Source organism: Anastrepha ludens, chromosome 3, assembly GCF_028408465.1.
Source record: "Anastrepha ludens isolate Willacy chromosome 3, idAnaLude1.1, whole genome shotgun sequence".
Taxonomy (NCBI): domain Eukaryota; kingdom Metazoa; phylum Arthropoda; class Insecta; order Diptera; family Tephritidae; genus Anastrepha; species Anastrepha ludens.
Genome location: NC_071499.1, coordinates 85,902,911 through 85,923,377, shown reverse-complemented (window position 1 = coordinate 85,923,377; position 20,467 = coordinate 85,902,911). Strand labels below are relative to the sequence as shown.

At 34.6% G+C, this 20,467-nt stretch overlaps 1 protein-coding gene across 2 annotated transcripts in view; it reads left to right on the top strand.

Moving 5' to 3' along the window:
- The first annotated feature begins 452 nt into the window (after window positions 1–452).
- The window catches only part of LOC128858357 (serine/threonine-protein kinase S6KL-like), an 83,143-nt gene continuing 63,128 nt past the window's right edge, over window positions 453–20,467 (top strand). The window contains exon 1 of one of the 2 annotated variants that reach the window (XM_054094548.1): window positions 453–1,138. In XM_054094548.1, coding sequence (XP_053950523.1) covers window positions 833–1,138 — 306 coding nt within the window. In that variant the 5' untranslated portion in view covers window positions 453–832. The remainder of the gene's footprint in view (window positions 1,139–20,467) is intronic. The other variant, XM_054094549.1, reaches the window with a different exon arrangement.

Genomic DNA, 20,467 nt, shown 5'->3' with positions numbered 1-20,467 from the left:
TAACATTTTTCTCATGTTCGGCAATTATTTTACAGGGATAGGTGAAGGAAATTCATAAATAAAAACAATGGAGTTTTATTCTTTATAAATATTTATAGATATTTTTCTAGATAATTTTGATATAGACTAATTTTCTATCGAATATGACTAAAATGAAGCAGTTATGCAAAGAAAATGACTTTACGCGCAATTTTTGGCAGTTCGAATGCTGTACTTTTGCCAAAGTTGCCATAATTTCACATCGAACGGTGTACTTTAAAATATCGTACATCCAGTGATTGGGCTTGCAACTCAAACAAGCCTCTTCTGCATTTTTAATTGTATTTTATTTTTGAAAATAGTCCGACAACAATAAAAATCCAAGTGTTTACATATTTTAGTTATTTTCATAATTTAGTTCATACGGCAATACTAAAATGAACTCGTCATTTGAATTTATTCGCTTTTATGTGCTAGTTCGTTTCTGCATTTCTCGTTTGTTGCTTGAAGTAAGAAGGAGAAGAGTTGGTCTTGGCAATTTTAATAACAAAAGAAGTTATTGAATATTAAAAAAAGACTAAAATAATACAAAAAACGCGGCGTCGAGGTTTGTCCGTACTGAATTTAGTAAAGAACAGTTATATTATTGCTAGGAAACACGTTTTACACCGAGGAAAAAATTCCCCAATTTTTGTTATCAGAAAGTGAAAAATAAAGCAAATGACAAAATAGTAGCAGCGAGTATTTTGTAGAAAGTTGTTCAAAGGATGAGGCGGTAATAGAAGAAACGATAGAAACAAAATACGGTGAAAGCAAAACAAACCCAATAAATGCATTGTAAGCGGAAACTTTAATGGGAAACAGTGCCAGTGCGTCCAGGAATGAGCAGGCCACAACGTCGTCCAAGCAACGGAAGCAGCAGGAGAGCAACGCAAAACAACAGTTGAGTGAGCAGATACGGGACAAAGACTTGAACGAGCAGAAGGCCTTAGAACTAGAACTACAAGAACAGAACGATAGCCACACCAAAAGAAGCAACATACACAGGACGCGCAGTAAAAGTGCTAGCACCAGCAAGAAAGCAGAACTGACTGAAACAGGACATACCAGTGAGGAGCGATCAGCTGCTAACGTTTACGGAACACATCGCACACGACAGGTATTAATTCAAGAAATCCTAGATCGATATATGGAGCAGAAACTTTTTGTTGCAATTAGTGTAAGGCATATGCAGTTTTAACTGTTAGTCAACAAATTCGTTGCACGAGTAAAGGTGTTACTCTAGTTGCTAGCTAAGAAGGTTTACAACACTGGGGGTCAGTTAGTTAATTGTCTTTAGCATGACATATTAAATATCTATCCGTTGACATCATTACGCAGCAGCTTCTCTGTTGGCAGCGCACAAACAGTATACATACAAACGGTAATTGAAGAAAGAAATAAAAACAGACAGGAAGCAATGACAACTCGCCCTCAACTACGTGCGCCTATGCCTCAACTGTGTCAGTGTCATTGCTCGCAGCAGCTGTAGCTTTGCCACTATAAGCAGTGAGTGCTGAAATAGCAGCAGCAGTGCTTGAATGAAAGGCATCAATCTGGACGCATATACATACATACATGCATATGTATATATTGCATGTTTTCGCCATAAGGCGTTGCTGGAGTGTGAACGGAAACCCAAGTGCGTCGCCAAACGTCGTCCAACGACCATTCGCTTCGGACCAACGACCATTTTTATTTTTACTTCCATTTTTGCGCAGTTTTCTTTCTTTTTTTCACAAAAAAGGTAACAAAAGTATTTACACCACTGTCTTTGTGGTATTCTAACTTGTGAAATACATGTAAGCAACAAAAGCAAATAATTGTGCGAGCAATAACAATCCTGAAAACAGCTGTTAATTCTTTGTTGACGTGCATTTATATACGTACATAGGTACATACATAGGTACATAAATATTTTTGGCAAAATTTCGTTTGTATTTATTTTTGTCTTCTAAAATATCTACATTCATATGTGACTTGTCCTATTTCTGTCTTTGTTTATATTTTCCATTCAATAAGTTCGTGATTTGCTGTTCCCTCTTTAATTCTATCTCCTACAGCACAAATCTGGTGTTGTGTTTTGTATTTGTGAGCTTCCTATCTACACACAAATGTATGTATGCATGTACTCGTACTTAAGATTTGCTCTTATTTTCGCTGCTTCTCTGTTATGAATGCACGAACATAATTTATGCACGAAATTGTTTGCTTAATGACGTCGTTGCTTATTTTTCAACCCGATTTGATATGGCTTGCCTAGTTGATTTTACAACACTATCACCATTACCATTAAACTATTTTACTAGTGTGAATTCCCGGCAGGGAAATATACCGGTTCCCAAATGAGCGCGATGTAAAATTTCCTATGTTTCAGATCTGGTACATTTTGTATTTCTTCTATAGCCTTTTCTTTTCTCGTAATATGATGCATTTATTATGCTCTTTGCCAGGGCTATACAATTTTCGTATTGTTTTCTTAGTATATTCATTGGGATGCGTGTTCTTTTCTCAAAATATTGCACTGAAACGGGGAAAAGTGCAACGTTTTCTTTCCTATACAAAGTTACCATAAGGTAGGGCGTTGTCCAGGTGATATTAATTTATCTGGGTATAACAGTTTGTCAAAACGGTTTACCAAGTGCTGTAATTGTTCCAAAAAAAAAAAAAAAATGATACCAAAAGTATCCTTTTTATTATATTCAATATGAAATCGTATGATTTCATTTTCACAGGTGACATTTATTCGATAAAAGAAAACATTATGAGTTATATAGTATTTTATATTTAATACTCCTATACTAACAGTAGCCTATCTGCGCAATGTGTTTGGATTCAGCAATGAAAGAGAGATAGTTTAGATATAAATGCACGTTTTGTGCATGCGCAGTTTTTACATGTATTACAATTTGTGAGTATATACGACAAACACATTCCATTTTTAATATACGATTATTGGGTTTTCCTTTTCTTTTTTTATATGTATATATCTATACTGCAACGTTTGCTGAGTGCACTTGTTGACACTGCCAACATATAGATATGTAGTAGGAGGATTTTATATAAGGTCTCTTCTATTCGTCATTTCTCTGCTTGCTGTTTCTCTGCTCGATTAGCTTGACGAAAAATTTGCATGCGAAAGCAACAACAAAGTTGTCGAGCAAGACTCACCGCCAGCGAGTACGGCTATACCTCATAAAACTGGTATACATAACTCACTATTTCACAAATACTAAACTACATGTATTAGAGGTAGCTCTATTCCAGCGTTGCCAAGATATGTTCATTTATACCAGTTGCTTCATCTATTCGCCACTTGCTAACTCTTGGCGAAAAGAAGAGGCCTACAATATATGTTTGGTGTATACTACTTCGCCAATCGGAAACCACTTCCCTGTTTACGTACAGCGTCAAAGTCGAAAAGTAAACGCAAATAATGCTTCTTCTTGCGCATTTTAAGGCGAATCTAATAGATTCGTCTTCCGCATTATCATGTGATTTTCTTTCGAAGCGGATTGGGTGTGGTCCAAGGTGGATTTAATAAGGTGACAGCATTCACCCAGCTGAATTTTTCGCCGTAGGTATGGCTTACGTCAAAATGATATGCTTTGTTTGTATGTATTGGTATGTTTACATTGGTATGTTTACATTTGCTTGCTGATTTTGACATGATGCTTGCACCAAACGCAACAACAAATACATGTAGGGTTTTACTTATATGTGTTTGCTGTCACCTGTAATAAATTCGCCTTGGTGTGGTCTCATATTACTCTAATAAATTTGAGTCTTGCCCGATTTACATTTTAACATATTAAATGTATACATTGAAAGTAATTAATAACAAAAACCTACTGTCAGAATAGGACAACTTCAGCAGCCCAAGCAGTGTTACAGATTTAATTTTCCCTAGAAAAAGATTGAAAATCGATTTTTAAGGCCGAAATTGGACAAAACTCGGTTCAGTCATTGTTTCAGTTTCCTGCAGGGTACTTCTGTAATTCTCTGAAAAACATTGCATTCATACACTTGCTTACCTGCTATTTCATTGCCCCCATATCTCATCCCCCATCCCAAATTTACTAACTTAGTGCAAAATTTCATCAAGGAAATAAGTGTTTCTCAATGCATTTATGTTTGTATCTACATATATATTTATGTATGTATTTTAGTAGTACGTTTTAAATAGATGAGTATCTGAAAAATAGTTTTTCCTTATTTTGCTTTATTTCTCATTTTCTATTACTTTTTTGAAGGGATGGTTGTTGAAATACATTCATATATACGTGCTATGTACATAAGTATGCGCATATGTGTATACCAGGATAATGGGTTTTACTCGTTTTGCTTTGTTTCTTGACGCTCGTTTTTCCTTTCATGCTAAAAATACCGAAGAAATATTATAGCCTATTTCCACGCAGCGCTAACTGTAGTTAACATTTTATTTAAATACCCTGTTTATTTGTAGAAACTCGAGCTCGCTGGTTTATCATAAAATGTTGGCCTTTTATAGAATTTGTATCTAAAATTCATTAATTTGACACACTCGAGCTAAAGTTATTGCATTTACTCTCTCTTAAGCGGACACCTAAGCGACTGAAAAATGTGTCCTCTTATGGAAGGCGTCCGCTTCTGAGAAAAGCGTAGAAAAGTTAAAACAATTTGTGACTGCTTTTTAATATTCAATCAGTTTTATTTGCAAAATCAGAACAGACATACCGAGGAATATTGGACAAAATTAACAGAATTTTCATTACGATGAAGAAACACGAGAAATGTAAAAAACAATTTGTTATGCAGCACTGAAGGCCTTAGTAGCCAGTGTGCTAATTCAGTTAGGGTTATTTTGTATATATCTCCTATAAATAATAATACTAATTTGTTATGCAAGGTATGAAATTCATTTAAAAAATTCAGAAATTTTAGCTTCGCGAGTTTCCCCTTTAATTTCAATATCTTGGAGGTGTTGGAGTAAGATCAGTATGCAATTCAAGGGCTTTGAGGTCACTGTGATATATAAAGAAATAGTGTTTAGTTTTCTCATTGCTAAATAAGCCTCTTTATAAGAAGAGTTAACTCATTTATAGTTCATCTTCAGAAGAGTTGGCCAGCGAGAGTTACCACTTCAGTATTGACATTTTTTGCTTTTTCATCATTTATGAAGACATGATTACCTAATTGAAGACAGTTTTAATGTCAACTTGAATTTGTTGGTGAGCTAAGTAACTTCCAATAGTAAATAGAAGCTCATCCTTTGGGGTATAACCTAGGACGGTGATTTGGGAAGTTTTTTTTGTCAACATTAGCTTTGCTTAAAAAATTGTTCATTCTTTCTGGACTCACTTGTTCCCACGTTTTGTGAATGAAATAAACATCTAATAAATTTATTGACTTTAACAACTCCAAGTCAAAGTTTGTGGCTGTCCGCTTATGAGGTAACTAAAATATCTTTGGTGAGGAAAAAAAGTGTCCGCGTCCTGTTATAGGAGGGTTGTCCGCTCAAAAGAGAATGTTTTTGAAAATCTCTACTGAAAAAAGTGTCCGTTTATGGAAAGGGTCCGCTTAAGAGAGGTGTCCGTTAGGAGAGAGTACACTGTATATGTACATACATATTTCAATGAAACTTGGTACAGATCTTACCCATTTTGTCCAATGTAGGTTGGTATTGAAAATGAGCGCAATTGATTAGTAACCACACCCTCGTTTCATATAACGTTAATTCTCAAAACGCAGACAAAGTGATTTTTCTGTTATAGATGAATCAAAATATCCCCAATTTGATATACGCCCACTTTTGGGTAAATAATCTCGATGACATGTCTATAACTCTCATTTGTCATGAGTTGGGTTGATTACCGAAATTAACAGTTAACTCGAATAAAATTTTACTGAAATGTGAGCGTTTATATATAAGTAATGTTCGGCCCGGCTGAACTGTTTAACTTCTTTTATTTTCCTATTTTATTTTCAAGCATTGTTATTGTAACATTAATTTTATTAAAATCGGCTAACCTTTTATCGGTTTTCATATGCGGTTACTTACTCTGGCGTTTTAAAATTTGTTTTTAAAAATTCCGATGCCCGGTTAGTTTGGTTACCGAATTCCTAAAGTAAGGCAACATTTTGACGGCTTAATGCATAAAATTTGATGAACATAAAATTGTAAGTACCTATTCATAAGGCGAAGGAAGAATAAATTAGTTATACTTACATGCATGCCTATTTATATATGTATGCATTTAAGCACGTACATATGCATGTATGTATGTACACATTCTGTTCTTTGAATGGGGGTGCAGTTTTTGTTTTACTACATACATATGTATTTATGTCCGTATGTCTATAAACGGTAAAGATCCAAATAATAATTCCCTTTTTTTTTGGTAGACACAACTTTAAGAGAGCAACTAAAACTTGTTTTACAGGTTTGAAGTAATTCCTGTTTTCGTAATTTTTTGGTAATAGAACATGTGATAATTATTCATTCAGCCATACATAAGCGTGACGGCATGACATGCCCGCGTTAGAAATATTTCCGAAAAGAACTAATGTATAGCAATAAAAGGCTGAATTATTTGTTTCATTTTAATATCTATTTAAGATCCATATGTATGTAGTTAAAAAAAAAAAACTACAAAAGAGGAAAAACACATTTTTGCCCATAAAAGTCAGTTGTTTGTTTATGTGTATCAACATTTTTATCAATAAAATTGTGTTTTATTCCAACTTAGCCAACCTGAATAGGAAAGCTTATGATTAGAAGTGAAGGAACAGAGAAGAAGCTCGAATAAATGTTGCTGCTATGAATTTAAATTACGCACTTAAAAATTTTATATACATAAACATTTGCACACATACCTATGCACATACACACATGTTTCTACGTATAGTTTAGTGAAATCACGGCCTTGAAATGCCTCATGCGCGAAAGTAAATACATACATACATACATATGTATGTATGTACAATATGTTGTTCGTTCCTTTGGCTGATAGTAATGATTTAAATTAATATTATTTTCAGACACTACCATATGTATGTACATATGTATTCACAGGGTCCAAGTGTGAGATTACTTAGGCCCTTCGAATGATTACTATCTGGCCTCTTAACTTCAGCGCAGCTGATTTTCGGCCAAGCAAAAATTTCATCATTCCCACATTGTTGTTGTCTGATTTGTTTTCATACCATTTTTGTTTTGAAACGCGCATTGTTTATTTTATTTTTTTTGTATTATTTGTTCTACTTATTTTCTTTACTTTTATACTTATACGTACACCTTTGCCCGCTCTGTTGCAGACAGTGTCATTGTTTAGCTGTTGGCTAAGCGTGAAACGTTGCATTGGTCTTCACCCCACTTCTGCTTCGCGCTTGTTATCAGCAAAAGTAAGAGATAGTTTGTTTTGTCGTTCCTCTCTGCCGCTCTGTTGATAAATGCTCGTCGCTCTCGTCGCACAGTAAAAGTAGTTTCTCTGCGCGAACCTGTTTTTTATATTTTTATTTTATTACCACGGGCGGCCGCAGTAGCCGAATGGGTTGGTGCGTGATTACCATTCGGAATTCACAGAGAGGTCGTTGGTTCGAATCTCGGTGAAAGAAAAATTAATAAAAAAAAAACATTTTTCTAATAGCGGTCGCCCCTCGGCAGGCAATGGCAAACCTCCGAGTGTATTTCTGCCATGAAAAAGCTCCTCATAAAAATATCTGCCGTTCGGAGTCGGCTTGAAACTGTAGGTCCCTCCATGTGTGGAACAACACCAAGACGCACACCACAAATAGGAGGAGGAGCTCGGCCAAACACCTAACAGAAGTGTACGCGCCAATTATTTATTTTTTTTTATTTTATTACCATAGCTAGGTTCATATCAACTCGCTTTCTTGTTTATCTGAGATTTCGGTAGGAATTTTGCAGTGGATTTTTAAGCAACTTACCGATGAGCTAGAGACTTGAAGGCCGTTCCGACGACAGTCGGTTCTACGTTACCGGAACGACCAGAATTTATATCTGGCCAAGCACTGTCACTTCAGCAACATTCCCCATATATGTATGGGGAATGTTTATGTTGCTACAACTTGAAGGTCTTGAAGGTTTGAACATAGCTCACTGTAATTAAATATTTAGCACTTTGTTGCAGGTTTCATCGAATTTTATAAATGTTATAAATGTTTTCAATTTCATGCTTATTCTAGTTATTATTATACGAGTAGGTAAATGATTGTAGCAAGTAGGCTATATTCTTTTGCATCCGACCTGCAAAAGAACAATGGGAAACTTGCGAAGTACGTGGGTAGCAACAACACAAAATATCGTACTTGAGTGGAAATAACCAGTTTGAGTTGAAGGCGCATAACTATATGCGAACTGATTAATAATGGGCCATAAGCGTTTGCTTTTTGAACCACCTATTTTTTTGAAAATGGTAACACAAATGACATGTGAAATGTGTTCATAATTTACTTAAAGGTTTGACATTTACGAAATGGGACGCTATACGCTTGAACAAAATTGGGAAATATTGAAAACCTATTTCCAAAGTGGTGAGTCTTCTTCTTCTTCCGCGGTGACAGTAAATGGCGAGCGTTACAGTGACATGCTCAACGAGTTTTTGTTTTCAAAAATTGAAGAGGATGACATGGACGACATTTGGTTTCAACAGGACGGTGCAACTAGTCACACTGCCAAAGTTACACTCGAACTTTTGGCTACCGTTTTTGAAAACTGAATAATCAGCCGAAATTCCGATATCAATTGGCCGCCTCGGAGCTGTGATTTAAGCCCATTGAACTAATTTTTGTGGGGAGCCGTTAAGGACAAATGCTATGCGAACCATCCAGAGACGATTGATGCTTTAAAACACGAAATCGAAGTTGCCATTCATGAAATTGGAGCCCAAACAATCGAAAATGTGCTTAAAAATTGGGTTGATCGAATGGCCTACTGTAAAGCCAGACGTGGCAGTCATTTGAACGATATTATTTTTCTTTCATAAATGACAATGTTCAATCTTCAAAATAAAAAAAAAAAGTTTGAAAAAATATTGATTCGTTTCTTTTTATAGCCGATTCAAAAAGCAAATTTTACATGGCCCACCCTATACATAGGGAATTCCAGCTAAGCTTGAAACTGCTGGATACACACAGAAACCCGTAGAAAGTAGAATAGCTTATTTTTTTACGTTTTAGTAGTTTCAACGGCAAAGTGATCTGCAAATCAACAAATTGCAGAAATAAAATACATTCACAAAAACAAAAAAACTTGGAAATTTGGGTTTTGTACTTCTGCTATCCCCTTTTAGGAATTTGCCTTCAATAAAACGAAACGTCCAACTGCGGCATACACACATTACGCGAAACGAAATAGAGTAAGTAAGTAAATGTAAAATATAACCGATTTTGGGTGACTTTGGCGCTTAGCACCATGCTAGTTCACTAATTGTGTATACATACAAGCTGTTGGAAAGCGCTGTATTCAATATCCGCATCACTATTAGAGCTCTGTTAGCTGTAACATAGCATAATTTAGGCAGCGCACCATACCAGCAACACGTGTTTTTGGTTAGCCACAACTTCACTTAGCTTAGAAAATATAGAGAGCTGCAGGTTTTAGATGCCCAAATTATGCGTTTTACATAAATTGAGAGCCGGGAGAGAATCATGCTGCTACCTTTTTAGAATAATATTCCTCCCTATATACCATACAAAGTGAAATTTTCGTATAATTGTAAAAAAATGGAAGCGAAAATAAAGACAAACAAATAAGCAAAAGCAAACATTGTACTTACATATATGTACATATACATATGTATGCAATGGATGTTGGAAAATATCGCTGGTGCAATCGTGTTGAGTACTAACCTCTAAGTTTCTATGAAAACTAAGTAAATTCTAAGTATTGTCTGCTAGCTCTTATTGTGTCTTGAAATATTTAGCAAAAATTTGTTTTATAATTCATTAACAATTCCATTAGAATTAATTGATAAGTCTTTAGACTATGATATTAAGTTTTTCAATCAAGTTTCAAACAATATAACGCGTTTTAAATTTTATATTGTTTCTAAATATTCTGCTTCCTAACTACCAACTTCAGATCGATTTTATTATCGATTCAATTTTCATACCATTTCAAGTCTTTAAATGCGTCCCACGTTTTTTATTTTAACTCCCATAAATTGTTTATAATTAATTATACATTTTAAAATCAATGAATGAATGAATGAAATATAATTAGTCTGTTAAAATTCTAAGAGTCTAAGAAAAATTATTTTCTATTTTTTAATCCATTTATGGTATAGTAACGTGGTATATGTATGCAAGTTTTTTTTTTGTTGTATTATTTTGTTTATACATTTAATAACATTGTGTTACAGTGAGGCCCAAATAATAGGGCTTAATGTTGTAGGCAATGAACTATTGGGCGTTTTATTGACTTTGAAATAATGCTAATCATCGAAGAGTTTTATATTAATTAAGCTAATGCCACATAACAATTTTGCATTTAAATACAAACGAATTATTTTTTTATAGTCTACCAATGGAAAAATGTAAATCAAGATTTTCATTTGTGCCCATGGGGAAATTCGTAAACAAGCAACGTTTGGGCATTATTAAAAAGCATTACCATTTAATTTAAATATAAATTGTTATGTGTCTATGGAAAGACCCTTTATACGGCTTTTTTACATAAGGTACGTTAAAAGTATGTACATATTTGTTTCAGCGTTTTGAAATAGAATTCCTAATAACGATGAATAAGTATATATTAGTTAAACAGTTTGAATAAACTTAAGAAAATTTTGCATGCAAATATCAACGACATATACGACTTCCTGTCAGCTAAAAGTCGGAGGTCAAGATGTTTCCTTCTTGAGATGTATTCTGGAATATCCCGGATGTTGAATAATTTGTTCATAATCTGGTGAATTTCCTTTGGATTCTTTCAATTCTGTCTGAGTGATTTGCGTAATATGGGTTCCATATTATCGCCCTATATTCTACAATACTCCCCATATTCTACCAAGGCAATAGAAAGTGCTTTACCAGTCAAAGCGTCGGTAAAATTTGTTGTATTCGTCATTATGAATCCCACCATTGTCTCTCAACGAGACTAAATCAATGTGTTTCGAAAAAGTAAATTTAGTGCGAAAAATAATTCCTTATATTAAGTATAAGGTCTTAAAAGTCATTAGAAAGTTAATACAACTGGCTCTCTAACCTTTTTCAGTTTCTTTAATGTAAATTGTCCAGGCGGTGGATATTTTCCTCTCTCAGCTTATCAAAAACTTGAGAGTTACTTTAGAAGCCTTAGGATTCAGTACTGCTAATAACTCTGTATTACTAGTGCTAGAGTCACCGTGTCTAGGTATTAGAGAAATTAATTCTCCACTCGAACACAGCGGTACTGAATTTTACACGCAACAGATGAGAGCTGTTTGGCTAGATACTATGTCTAGAACTTAATGATGTCATTGTCGTCGTACAGTCGTCTATCTAATCTAATGAAAAATGCTGCTTACGTATAGTTAAATAAATGTATCCAGATCATAATAGTGACAGTAGTTTCAATTTTCACGGGCAACTTGAGCTCTTGGTCTATAATAAATAGTTGATGGTTAGAATCCAATAAAACATTCATTCGACGAAAGTTTATAGTTTTAATTTACTCACAGTGAATGCTATTTGAATCCTATCAAAAGTTCATTCGGAGCAAGGGTTGTTAAACTTATTCTTGCGACTCATGTATGTTTTTTTGCCAATTTGGTGGTTCGCTTGTCAAAATGCCGATGAAAGTGTAAAAAAGGCAACAACAAAGAAGCCGGGTACTTTGACACTCCAATCAGCTGGTATAGCAAACTCACCATGCAATCGACTTGTTACTTATTCTGCTAATTTTTGGGTTTAAATGTACGTAAGTGTTTATATATCTACGTTTTTATATGTGTATATTAATCTTATATTTCCAAAGTTTGTTGCTGCATTATCTGTGTAATACTGTAATGCAGTTTTGTAGTGATAAGCGTGCTTTACTTTATTCATCATTTCAGTACTGGTTTGACTTCCTCATTAAACGAGTACCTGCTGGAGTGTGTTGTCATAGACAACGCATTTTTGTTGGTTCCTTGACGACAGCGACAGCGACAGCGACAGCATTGCCGAAGCCATCGCATTCGCCGTCGCCGTCGCCATCGCAAATCTAGTTGGCTATTATCATAGTTGTTAGCAGGGGATCAACGTAGTCTGTAACAGCGTTGAAAAAAAAATTCTGCTCGCTAACCAATCACTTAAACAGCTGCTCAATGATCTCTGCCCCAACGTTGTCAGAACAGGCGCGCGCGCGTCAGAAAATGGAGCTACGTCGTAGTGACGAAAGGTAGCGATGTTAACGTCAGTAGTAGCAACAATAACAACCACGACGGCAACAGAGACAGCGTAGGTAGTCGTCGACAACAAAGTCACACGCGTACGTATTTAGGCGCTCAATTTTGCTCTTCGGCACGGTTGGCGTCGTTGGCACATTCTGTGACGCGTCAGTTAGCATTAGAGACTCTAGCTAGTCGCTCAGCTGAATGCTTTGGCTCACAACGCGTTTAACAGTCTTAAGAGCATAAACAAAAATTTGAAAAGTTAGTAAATACGCAAAGGCTAAAATAATATAAAATATCTACCTCATTTTCGGCGTGACGTTTTTGAAATATTTGTACACAACTCAGGAAAAGCATTTTGTGTTATTCGTCGATGTATACTGATACATTTATTTATTTTGTATTCATAACGCATTAAACGCTACAGCATCGCGTCTCGCTTTATTGAAAAGCGCACATTCCACGCGCTTTACTCGGGTAAGTTAAACTACAGGGTGTAAACTGGTTGCTAGCATTCTTACACCCGTTACTATTGCTTGTTATTAGTTGGCGGCGGTACGAAAAAATCGCACAGGCAGACGGCGCGCTGCGCGTTACGCGTGTTACACGGCCGCCATAGTTCGCCTAGCCGACCAACTTAATTTTAATGTGTAATTGAATCGTGTCAAGTGAACTGCATCAAGATTGAGTATCGTTACACGCCGTGTTTTCTTTTGTTTTACTATATTGTAATTGCAATCACCTTTTTTCTGTGCTGTGGAAAAATTGTTGAGTAATCATAAATGACACCACCACAAGCACTAACAACAATAAAAGGTGCTTAAAGCAGCGACGTCTGTAAACAACAACGTAGCACACGTGCGATTTTGTTTTTGTTTTTGTGTTTATTTGTGTTATTATTATAGTTTTTTGAGTTGACAAGGTGGTGCTGAGCTTGGCGATAGTGTTGGCATTCTAATATAATGCACTTTGATTTTTGTGATTATTGTGTTGACATTTATCATTATTTTTTTCTTTTGATGTTTACTCAACAAAGTATTTAACATAACGCGTAGAATTTTTTGCGACTTTTTGGTGTTTTGAAGAAGTCTGGAAACAACTTCACCTTGGTTCAATGTACATACATAAAAGAAATAAAAATATCAGGAAAATATTGAAAAACAATTTTTTTAATATTATCTAATCTAATCTAGCCTGATTGAGGGCAATATTCTCGTGGTGAACTATTATCACTTTTATACCGTAAAAAGTGGGGCAGTTGTTTGACAGAATGCCGTGTTTGGACTTTGTTTACTTGCTGCGAGGCTTCTAATCAATCAATCCACCAGCTTTCCTCAGAAACATCAAAAACAAGTAACAATCAACAAATTTGAGCAACAATTGACTGTATACCCCCTAAAACGTCATTGTGTGCAAGTGCTTCTCTATATATGGATGTAGGTAGGTAAATTCGATAGGATAACGCAGATTGGATAAGAATCACATTATTAAAATAAAAAGTTTTTAGCTTGAAGTCGGGTGCGTTTATGAACTCTGTGTCCAAATATATAAACATACTTATTATCCCCTTAAAAAACAAATAGGAACCTAATATTTATGTGTATACATACATACATAGTACATACATATCTGACTTTTATTATCTGGAATTTGATAAACCTAGTCTAGAGAAATAACTGTAAATACAAATAAACTACAAATATTCTTGAAATGCGTTTTGGACGCTTCTATTACAAAAAATTAAGGGCTTTCAAATGTATGCCGCTTCCCTATGACGGCTAGTATTTGTAAGAAGTTATTTCAAAGCAGTAATGCTCGTATACCTACAGGTTTGCTGTTCTCAGTCAAAGGGTATCTTGCAAAAACTGTTACCTGCATGTTCAAGAAATTCATACAAAAAATAAAATGTTCAAAGAGTAAAGTTGTGAAATGAAGTACAGTCTGAAATAAAATACAGTAGTGGCAGGTACTTACCTCCGTAAGTATTTAGTGAAGCGAGTGTTGTCTTTGTTGACAGTCAGGCATTGAAGCTGCATTTAATCCGCCATTATGTCATGTCGTGATTGGCATAAACTCTCATGATGTCTGTATGAATGCTCTTCGTATGGATCCGTTTTGTATGAATTTCCAACTGTTAATGCCAATTTAACATCTTGCTACCTACATGCCCTCGATAGGATTACCCGATTTTCACGAGGAGACATCTGGAAGGGAAACATTTTGTTCGGCGGCGAAGGACGGTCGGGGAAGAGAGAAGGGATTTTGTCTCCCGTACTCGGCGACACGCTTTGCTCTTCTTATTCGTATTTCTTATCTTAAAGCAATTTTTGACAGTTGCTTCATTCGTTTTCTTCCTTTGTGGAAGAAAGTTCTAAGTTATGTGTTGGTTTTCATACAAACGGAAGATAACAACGATGACAAACATCCGAACGCTGCTTGGGAAATGCACGATTATTTTTGCTAGTAAATTAGGTATAATTTAAAATAGTTATGGGACATGTTTATGTTGATTTCTAATTTTTTCCTGCATTTCTAGATACTCGGCTCTTGCCGACGTTTTTTAAATAATTTTCCTGCGTTCTGTACCACATGCTTTTCTCATTTTCGAACCTGAATTATATTTCATTCTTACATATGCTTTACATTTTTATTAATAAGAATATTTTCGCATATAACTTTTGGTGTGTTCAAAACAAACCGGCATTTAAGGGCGGTTTTCTTAGCGTTCTGTTAAAATGTGTCTGCTCTTTATGTACATGTTCGTTTCCACTTTTCTCGGCTGCCTTAATGTTTGTAAACAACGCCATCTGTTTGTAAACATAAAACAGCTGATTGAAAAGTTATTTTCTGCAAGTATTTTAATATGCTGAATTGTAATGCAACTCTGCTGCGCCCCAATTACTTGCATACAAATTACCTTTTCTTTAGAAATCAATTCATTGCTTCGGTTATTTTTTAGATTCATTTTCCATTTTATTTAAAAACAAGGCAAAATTGGTTTTATTTTTCATTTTGTTTTAAGCAGCGATTTTGACAGTTTTCCTTATTTTGATCTGCGATGCTGCCATGTGTTCACTAAATTATTTAACAGCATGCTGATAAAACGAAATGGAATTTATGGTGTCGAAAAATTGATCTGTGTATTTCAGATTAACAAGAAATTGAGGAAACGGCATTATTTTAACTCAGAAATAATAAAGAGTAATTTATTCTAGAATAGCCATATTGTGCGTGATAAGTAAAGTTTAGTTGGCTATTGACATTTATAATAAAGTTAATGTTTTTAAACAAAGCGTGCGTGACTCTCTTATATCACGCATTGTTATTTAGCAAATACAAATTTTCATATAACCACCAGTACCGAACTGGTAATAAATAAAGAATCAGAATCATTTCGATTTGCTTCTGTTTTCCTTATAAACAGCAGATTAAAAATGCGTGAATATGGCAATTGTCCTCCCCTGTATCACTTCTTCGATAAATAAAAAATAGTAGTAAAAATAAATCCGTTTCCGTAGTCAACGCGGCCTCAAGGCTCTTAAAACACTCCAGAAATCATTTCCATATTCAAAAATTGGGTAATAGTGAAAATTCAAGCGTAGTATGCGTTTTCTGACCAAAAACAGCACGAAAGTAATGTTTATAAAATGGTCTGCAAAGGTATGTCCTAACTTTATTTATTTAAAAAAAAAATTTATGTATGCATTCATTATTTTCTAAGTCTTAAATGTAGCCCTATGTTACTATCAGGAGAAGGGTTTTTTTGAAATTTATTAAATGGAAAGCTAATAAATTGTTCAGAGTTTACGGATTCTGATCTTTAATTGCCGTTTATCGTTTTTCATCATTTGACAAATCGTAAAACCAAAAACAAGTGATTTGTCTGTATAAAATACTATATGTTCTCTCACTTATGTACATGCGATTTTATCTCAGCCCAAAATACTCGTATACGCAAATAGACACAATTGTAACCATGTCGTTTTTAGATTAATCAGTATGTTAGACGTAACATTCTGTGGGCAGACAAAAATATTTCAGTGCTTGTTTCAGAATAGTAATCCAATACTCATTTCTTAATATGATTCGAACACTAAAAATGTATCCCAATAAAGTGAAGGTTTCGAACGTTATACTGCATGTTCCAACATAAATATATGAAAAGTCAGAAAAAAAGGCGAAAGTCAATTGGCCAGTTTTCCTCGCCGTGGCCGATAAATTAAGTCATTCTTTACTTTTGTAGTGGGGTTTCGAGTATCCCGTGCGGATTGTTTTCGCTGTAAATAATACAAATTTTGCTTACCCACATATCGATCAAGTCAGAAATGAGCCTTAAAGCTTAATTTTTGGTTGAAAATCCTAATCGACTTTCAGTTGATTGTCAGCCCATTTACCAAAGCTACGACATAACTCAAGGTCAAATGTTTTTGATTCCTGCATCAGTTGGATCTGCATCATCGAGATCTTTTCATAAAAATTTCCACATAGATGACGGGCAGCATAGACTGAGTTGTTAGGAACGTCGTCGAATTGACAAACTTAAGTCTCCTCACATCACACAACGAATAATAATAACTTAACAAACGATTTTCGTATCGTTTCAAAGAAGAATTAACGTTGAAACGAAAATAAATTAACGAAAAAGCGTTTACTTTGCTGGCATCATGTAAACGAAGCACTACGGCTTTGTATTTAAGCACACGAATGTGTTCATTTGCGGACGATGCTTTGATTGCCTTCGTGCGTATGCGCTCGTTAGGACCAGTGCACTAAATTTAACATTTAAATGTAAACGATTGGATTTCATTTACATTATCCCACATCTTCCCCTACTAGATGTGAATTAACATTTGTTAAATATCTATTTTGACCTTGTCCCATTTTCTCATGTGAAAACTTGACATCTTAACAAATCAGATAGTTGATTTGCATGCAAATGGCGCAATGAAAAAATTGAGTTGTCAAACGAAATGGCAGTTGATGTTTTGGTAATTTTGTAAGATAGATATGTTTTAACGGTGGATATTCGCGGTGTCCACCTGGCATTTCTGTTTTATTAGAGCTTTTTCAACATAATTCATAAACCTAATGAATTCGCCTTCGACCGTACATTTTTGAAATAAACTTTCACCATTTGTAAACTTTGTTTGGATGAGGATATATAGTAAAAGGCTTTGCGCGATAATTTGGCAAAGTATACCAAAGGGGAAATGTTAAAAAATTAATTTAGTTTAGAACGTTAGTTCAGATGTTCACTTAGGTATCATACAAATAGGGATCATATAGGTATGTATGCGTATGTGTGTGAGCCTGTATGCTACAGTAATTTCATTTCGTTCCATGCTTTGCCAAATAAAATTATAACCACTATTTCATCTGTAATGAATGCGAGTTACAACACGTCTGAACTACAGTGAAATCTCGCTATAACGAGCCTTGGTGAAACAAAAAATTCAATATAAAAAATGTTTGTTAAGTCGCCAGATCATTGTCGAACATCATTGTTGTGGAATCTTCCATACAAAAATGTTTCATGCATGTAACGAAGAAAATTTGAGCAAGCTAATAAACCTACGAAGTATATTGAAGGTTAAAGTGGCGTTAGCAAAAGCTTCTATATAACGAAATGTCGTCTATAAAGCCTCTACATAGCGAATTCTGAATATGTTGACAATTACAGTGTACATAACGATGTGTAGTGTGTCAAGATGAGTTATAGAGTGAAGCGCCGCAGGCCGATTTGTCTACGCGACAAAATTTCTATAATTGATAATAAAAAATAAAAGCAGTGTATGTAAAAAACTAAACTAGACTTATAAGGATTTTTATTGTATCGAGGTTTTGGTATTCTATAAATTTAACGAAACTATTGATATATCGAAGAATTTCTCCGGCCCCTTCAACTTCGTATATCGAGGTTTTACTGTACTTACATTTACAAGTTGTATAATCTAGTTCTGACTATGAAAGTCATTAACTCAAAGAAGCAATTTTTATTGGAAAGTGACACATTCTTTTGAGCGTGATTAATTTAAATGCCGGAAGCAGTCTTGAAGTTCATTTCACATTTTCGAATTTATTCATTGCTATGTTTATGCAATACAATGACATCAGGAATATAATTTCCATTGAATAAATATGTATTAAACATTTTTTTAATGTTGGTTCGTTTTAAAAAGTTTCTATAGTTTTTTCAAAAGTGTGTGAGTGTTTCAATAGAATTACCGATTAGCTTGATTTCATTGAAATGTAAAGTAATTTGGCCGTATTCATTGTCATATTTATTTTAAATTGCCAGACATATTTTCTAAAGTTATGACTTAAGGTATGACTCGCGTCCAGAGTTAGCAAAAGTCTGGATTAAAAATATTACAAATATTACAGAGCTCTCAACGTGGCTGGCATAGTGGTGTTACGTTATGTGTTAGTGGTTATAAGCTTTTGCGTTTAGATAGAGTTAAGCGAGTTGGTGATTTGTCAAAAGTAGTTCGTCTGGTTCCTTTAAGTGTAATTCAGAAATTTCCCACTTAATCGAATATGTTTAATTCAAATATAAAAAATGAAATGATAAAATATTTATTGGTTTGTTTTAAGTTTTTCTAAGCACGTTTTAATTTTTTTTTGCATTTGATTTCAATCGGCTTCCATTTATATCGCGACTTTGTACATATTGATTATAGGCATCTTGAGGAAGCTGTGGGTATTTAACCGCAACTTTAGATCTAGTAACGTTCCAATTAATTTCCTTGAAGCAAATATTAGTTCACTCTTTTATCAGTTTGTGAGAGTTGTAACAAAATTAGTCAGTAGTTAATTGTAAAAACGGTCATAGTTCAACTTCTATATTAAAGATCTCTTTTACAAACGCAAAGTGCGTATGGCAGCTTAAATGTTTAGATAGCTAGAATACTTTTAAAACTCGCATACGAGATGTCACCAAAGCAGTTCAACTGAGAAAACTACAATATATGAGCATCAGTTCAGTATGACGCTTGGTTCGAAGCAGACGTAGATAAGAATTCGTGAGATCGGGATTGTACACAAAAACATTCTGTCTCTAATTCAGTTAATGAAAATGTGTGAAATCTTAAAAATCTTACGCACGCTCTGAATACAGCTTAGGCACTTAAATTTTTTCCAGCTTTTTTAAGAGGGTTAAGATTATTCCGATGAAGAAAGAACGAATGGCGCCCATCGGCCTTGCAATATTGGAATTTTTGTCTAAAGTACTTGAGCGTATTATAGGTATGTCGCCAAATTAACTACTTTCTGTATTACAACTTGGGGGTTAAGTCTATGTGAATAGGCCAACAACGATTCCAGAGCTAAAACACAAGATTCGGATCGAGATTGCTGAAAATTTTAATTCTCGTACGACAGCCTGTAGACGTGCTCAGGGTGGACATTTTAATGATGTAATTTTTCATATATATTTATTAAGACCATATCTTAAATAAAATAAGTGAATCTGAATCTAAATTTTTACATGTTTCATTTAAAAACCACATCTAAGCGCGTCTTTTGAAATACCCTTTATATTCTATTCCTTACCCCCTACTACTACCACTACTTTTATCACTACTCTCTGACACTTATACTTCATCCTTTTATATAATAATTTAAGGTTCCATTGTTACTTTCAGTTCAACATGTGCTATCTAGTAGGTCTAAGGTCGAACAATGTAACAACTTGTGTTTGTATGTTCGAATAAATACATAAATAAAAAAATCGGGGTAGATTGGCATATTTAATCTACTCATTGATACAGTAAATCAAAATGCACAACCAGTTGTGTTTGTGATCATTATCTCAAAAAATGTTTCGACTGTGACACGCTTCCAGAGTTCTTATCAGCTATCAGCGTTCATTCTACCCGAGCGCACTAACCGTATTATAACTTTATTCATATAGAGGTTGTTCGTAATAACCTAACAGAATCGATAAGAGAGCTCGACATACGACATATGTATACCGAATGGCAAGAGAAACCAATTAGCCATGTATGTAGGTATGTCCGTCCATTCATCCATTCGTTCACACGATAACTCGAATTGAAATTGAACTATCTGAACTCAACTTGGCACTTATGTTG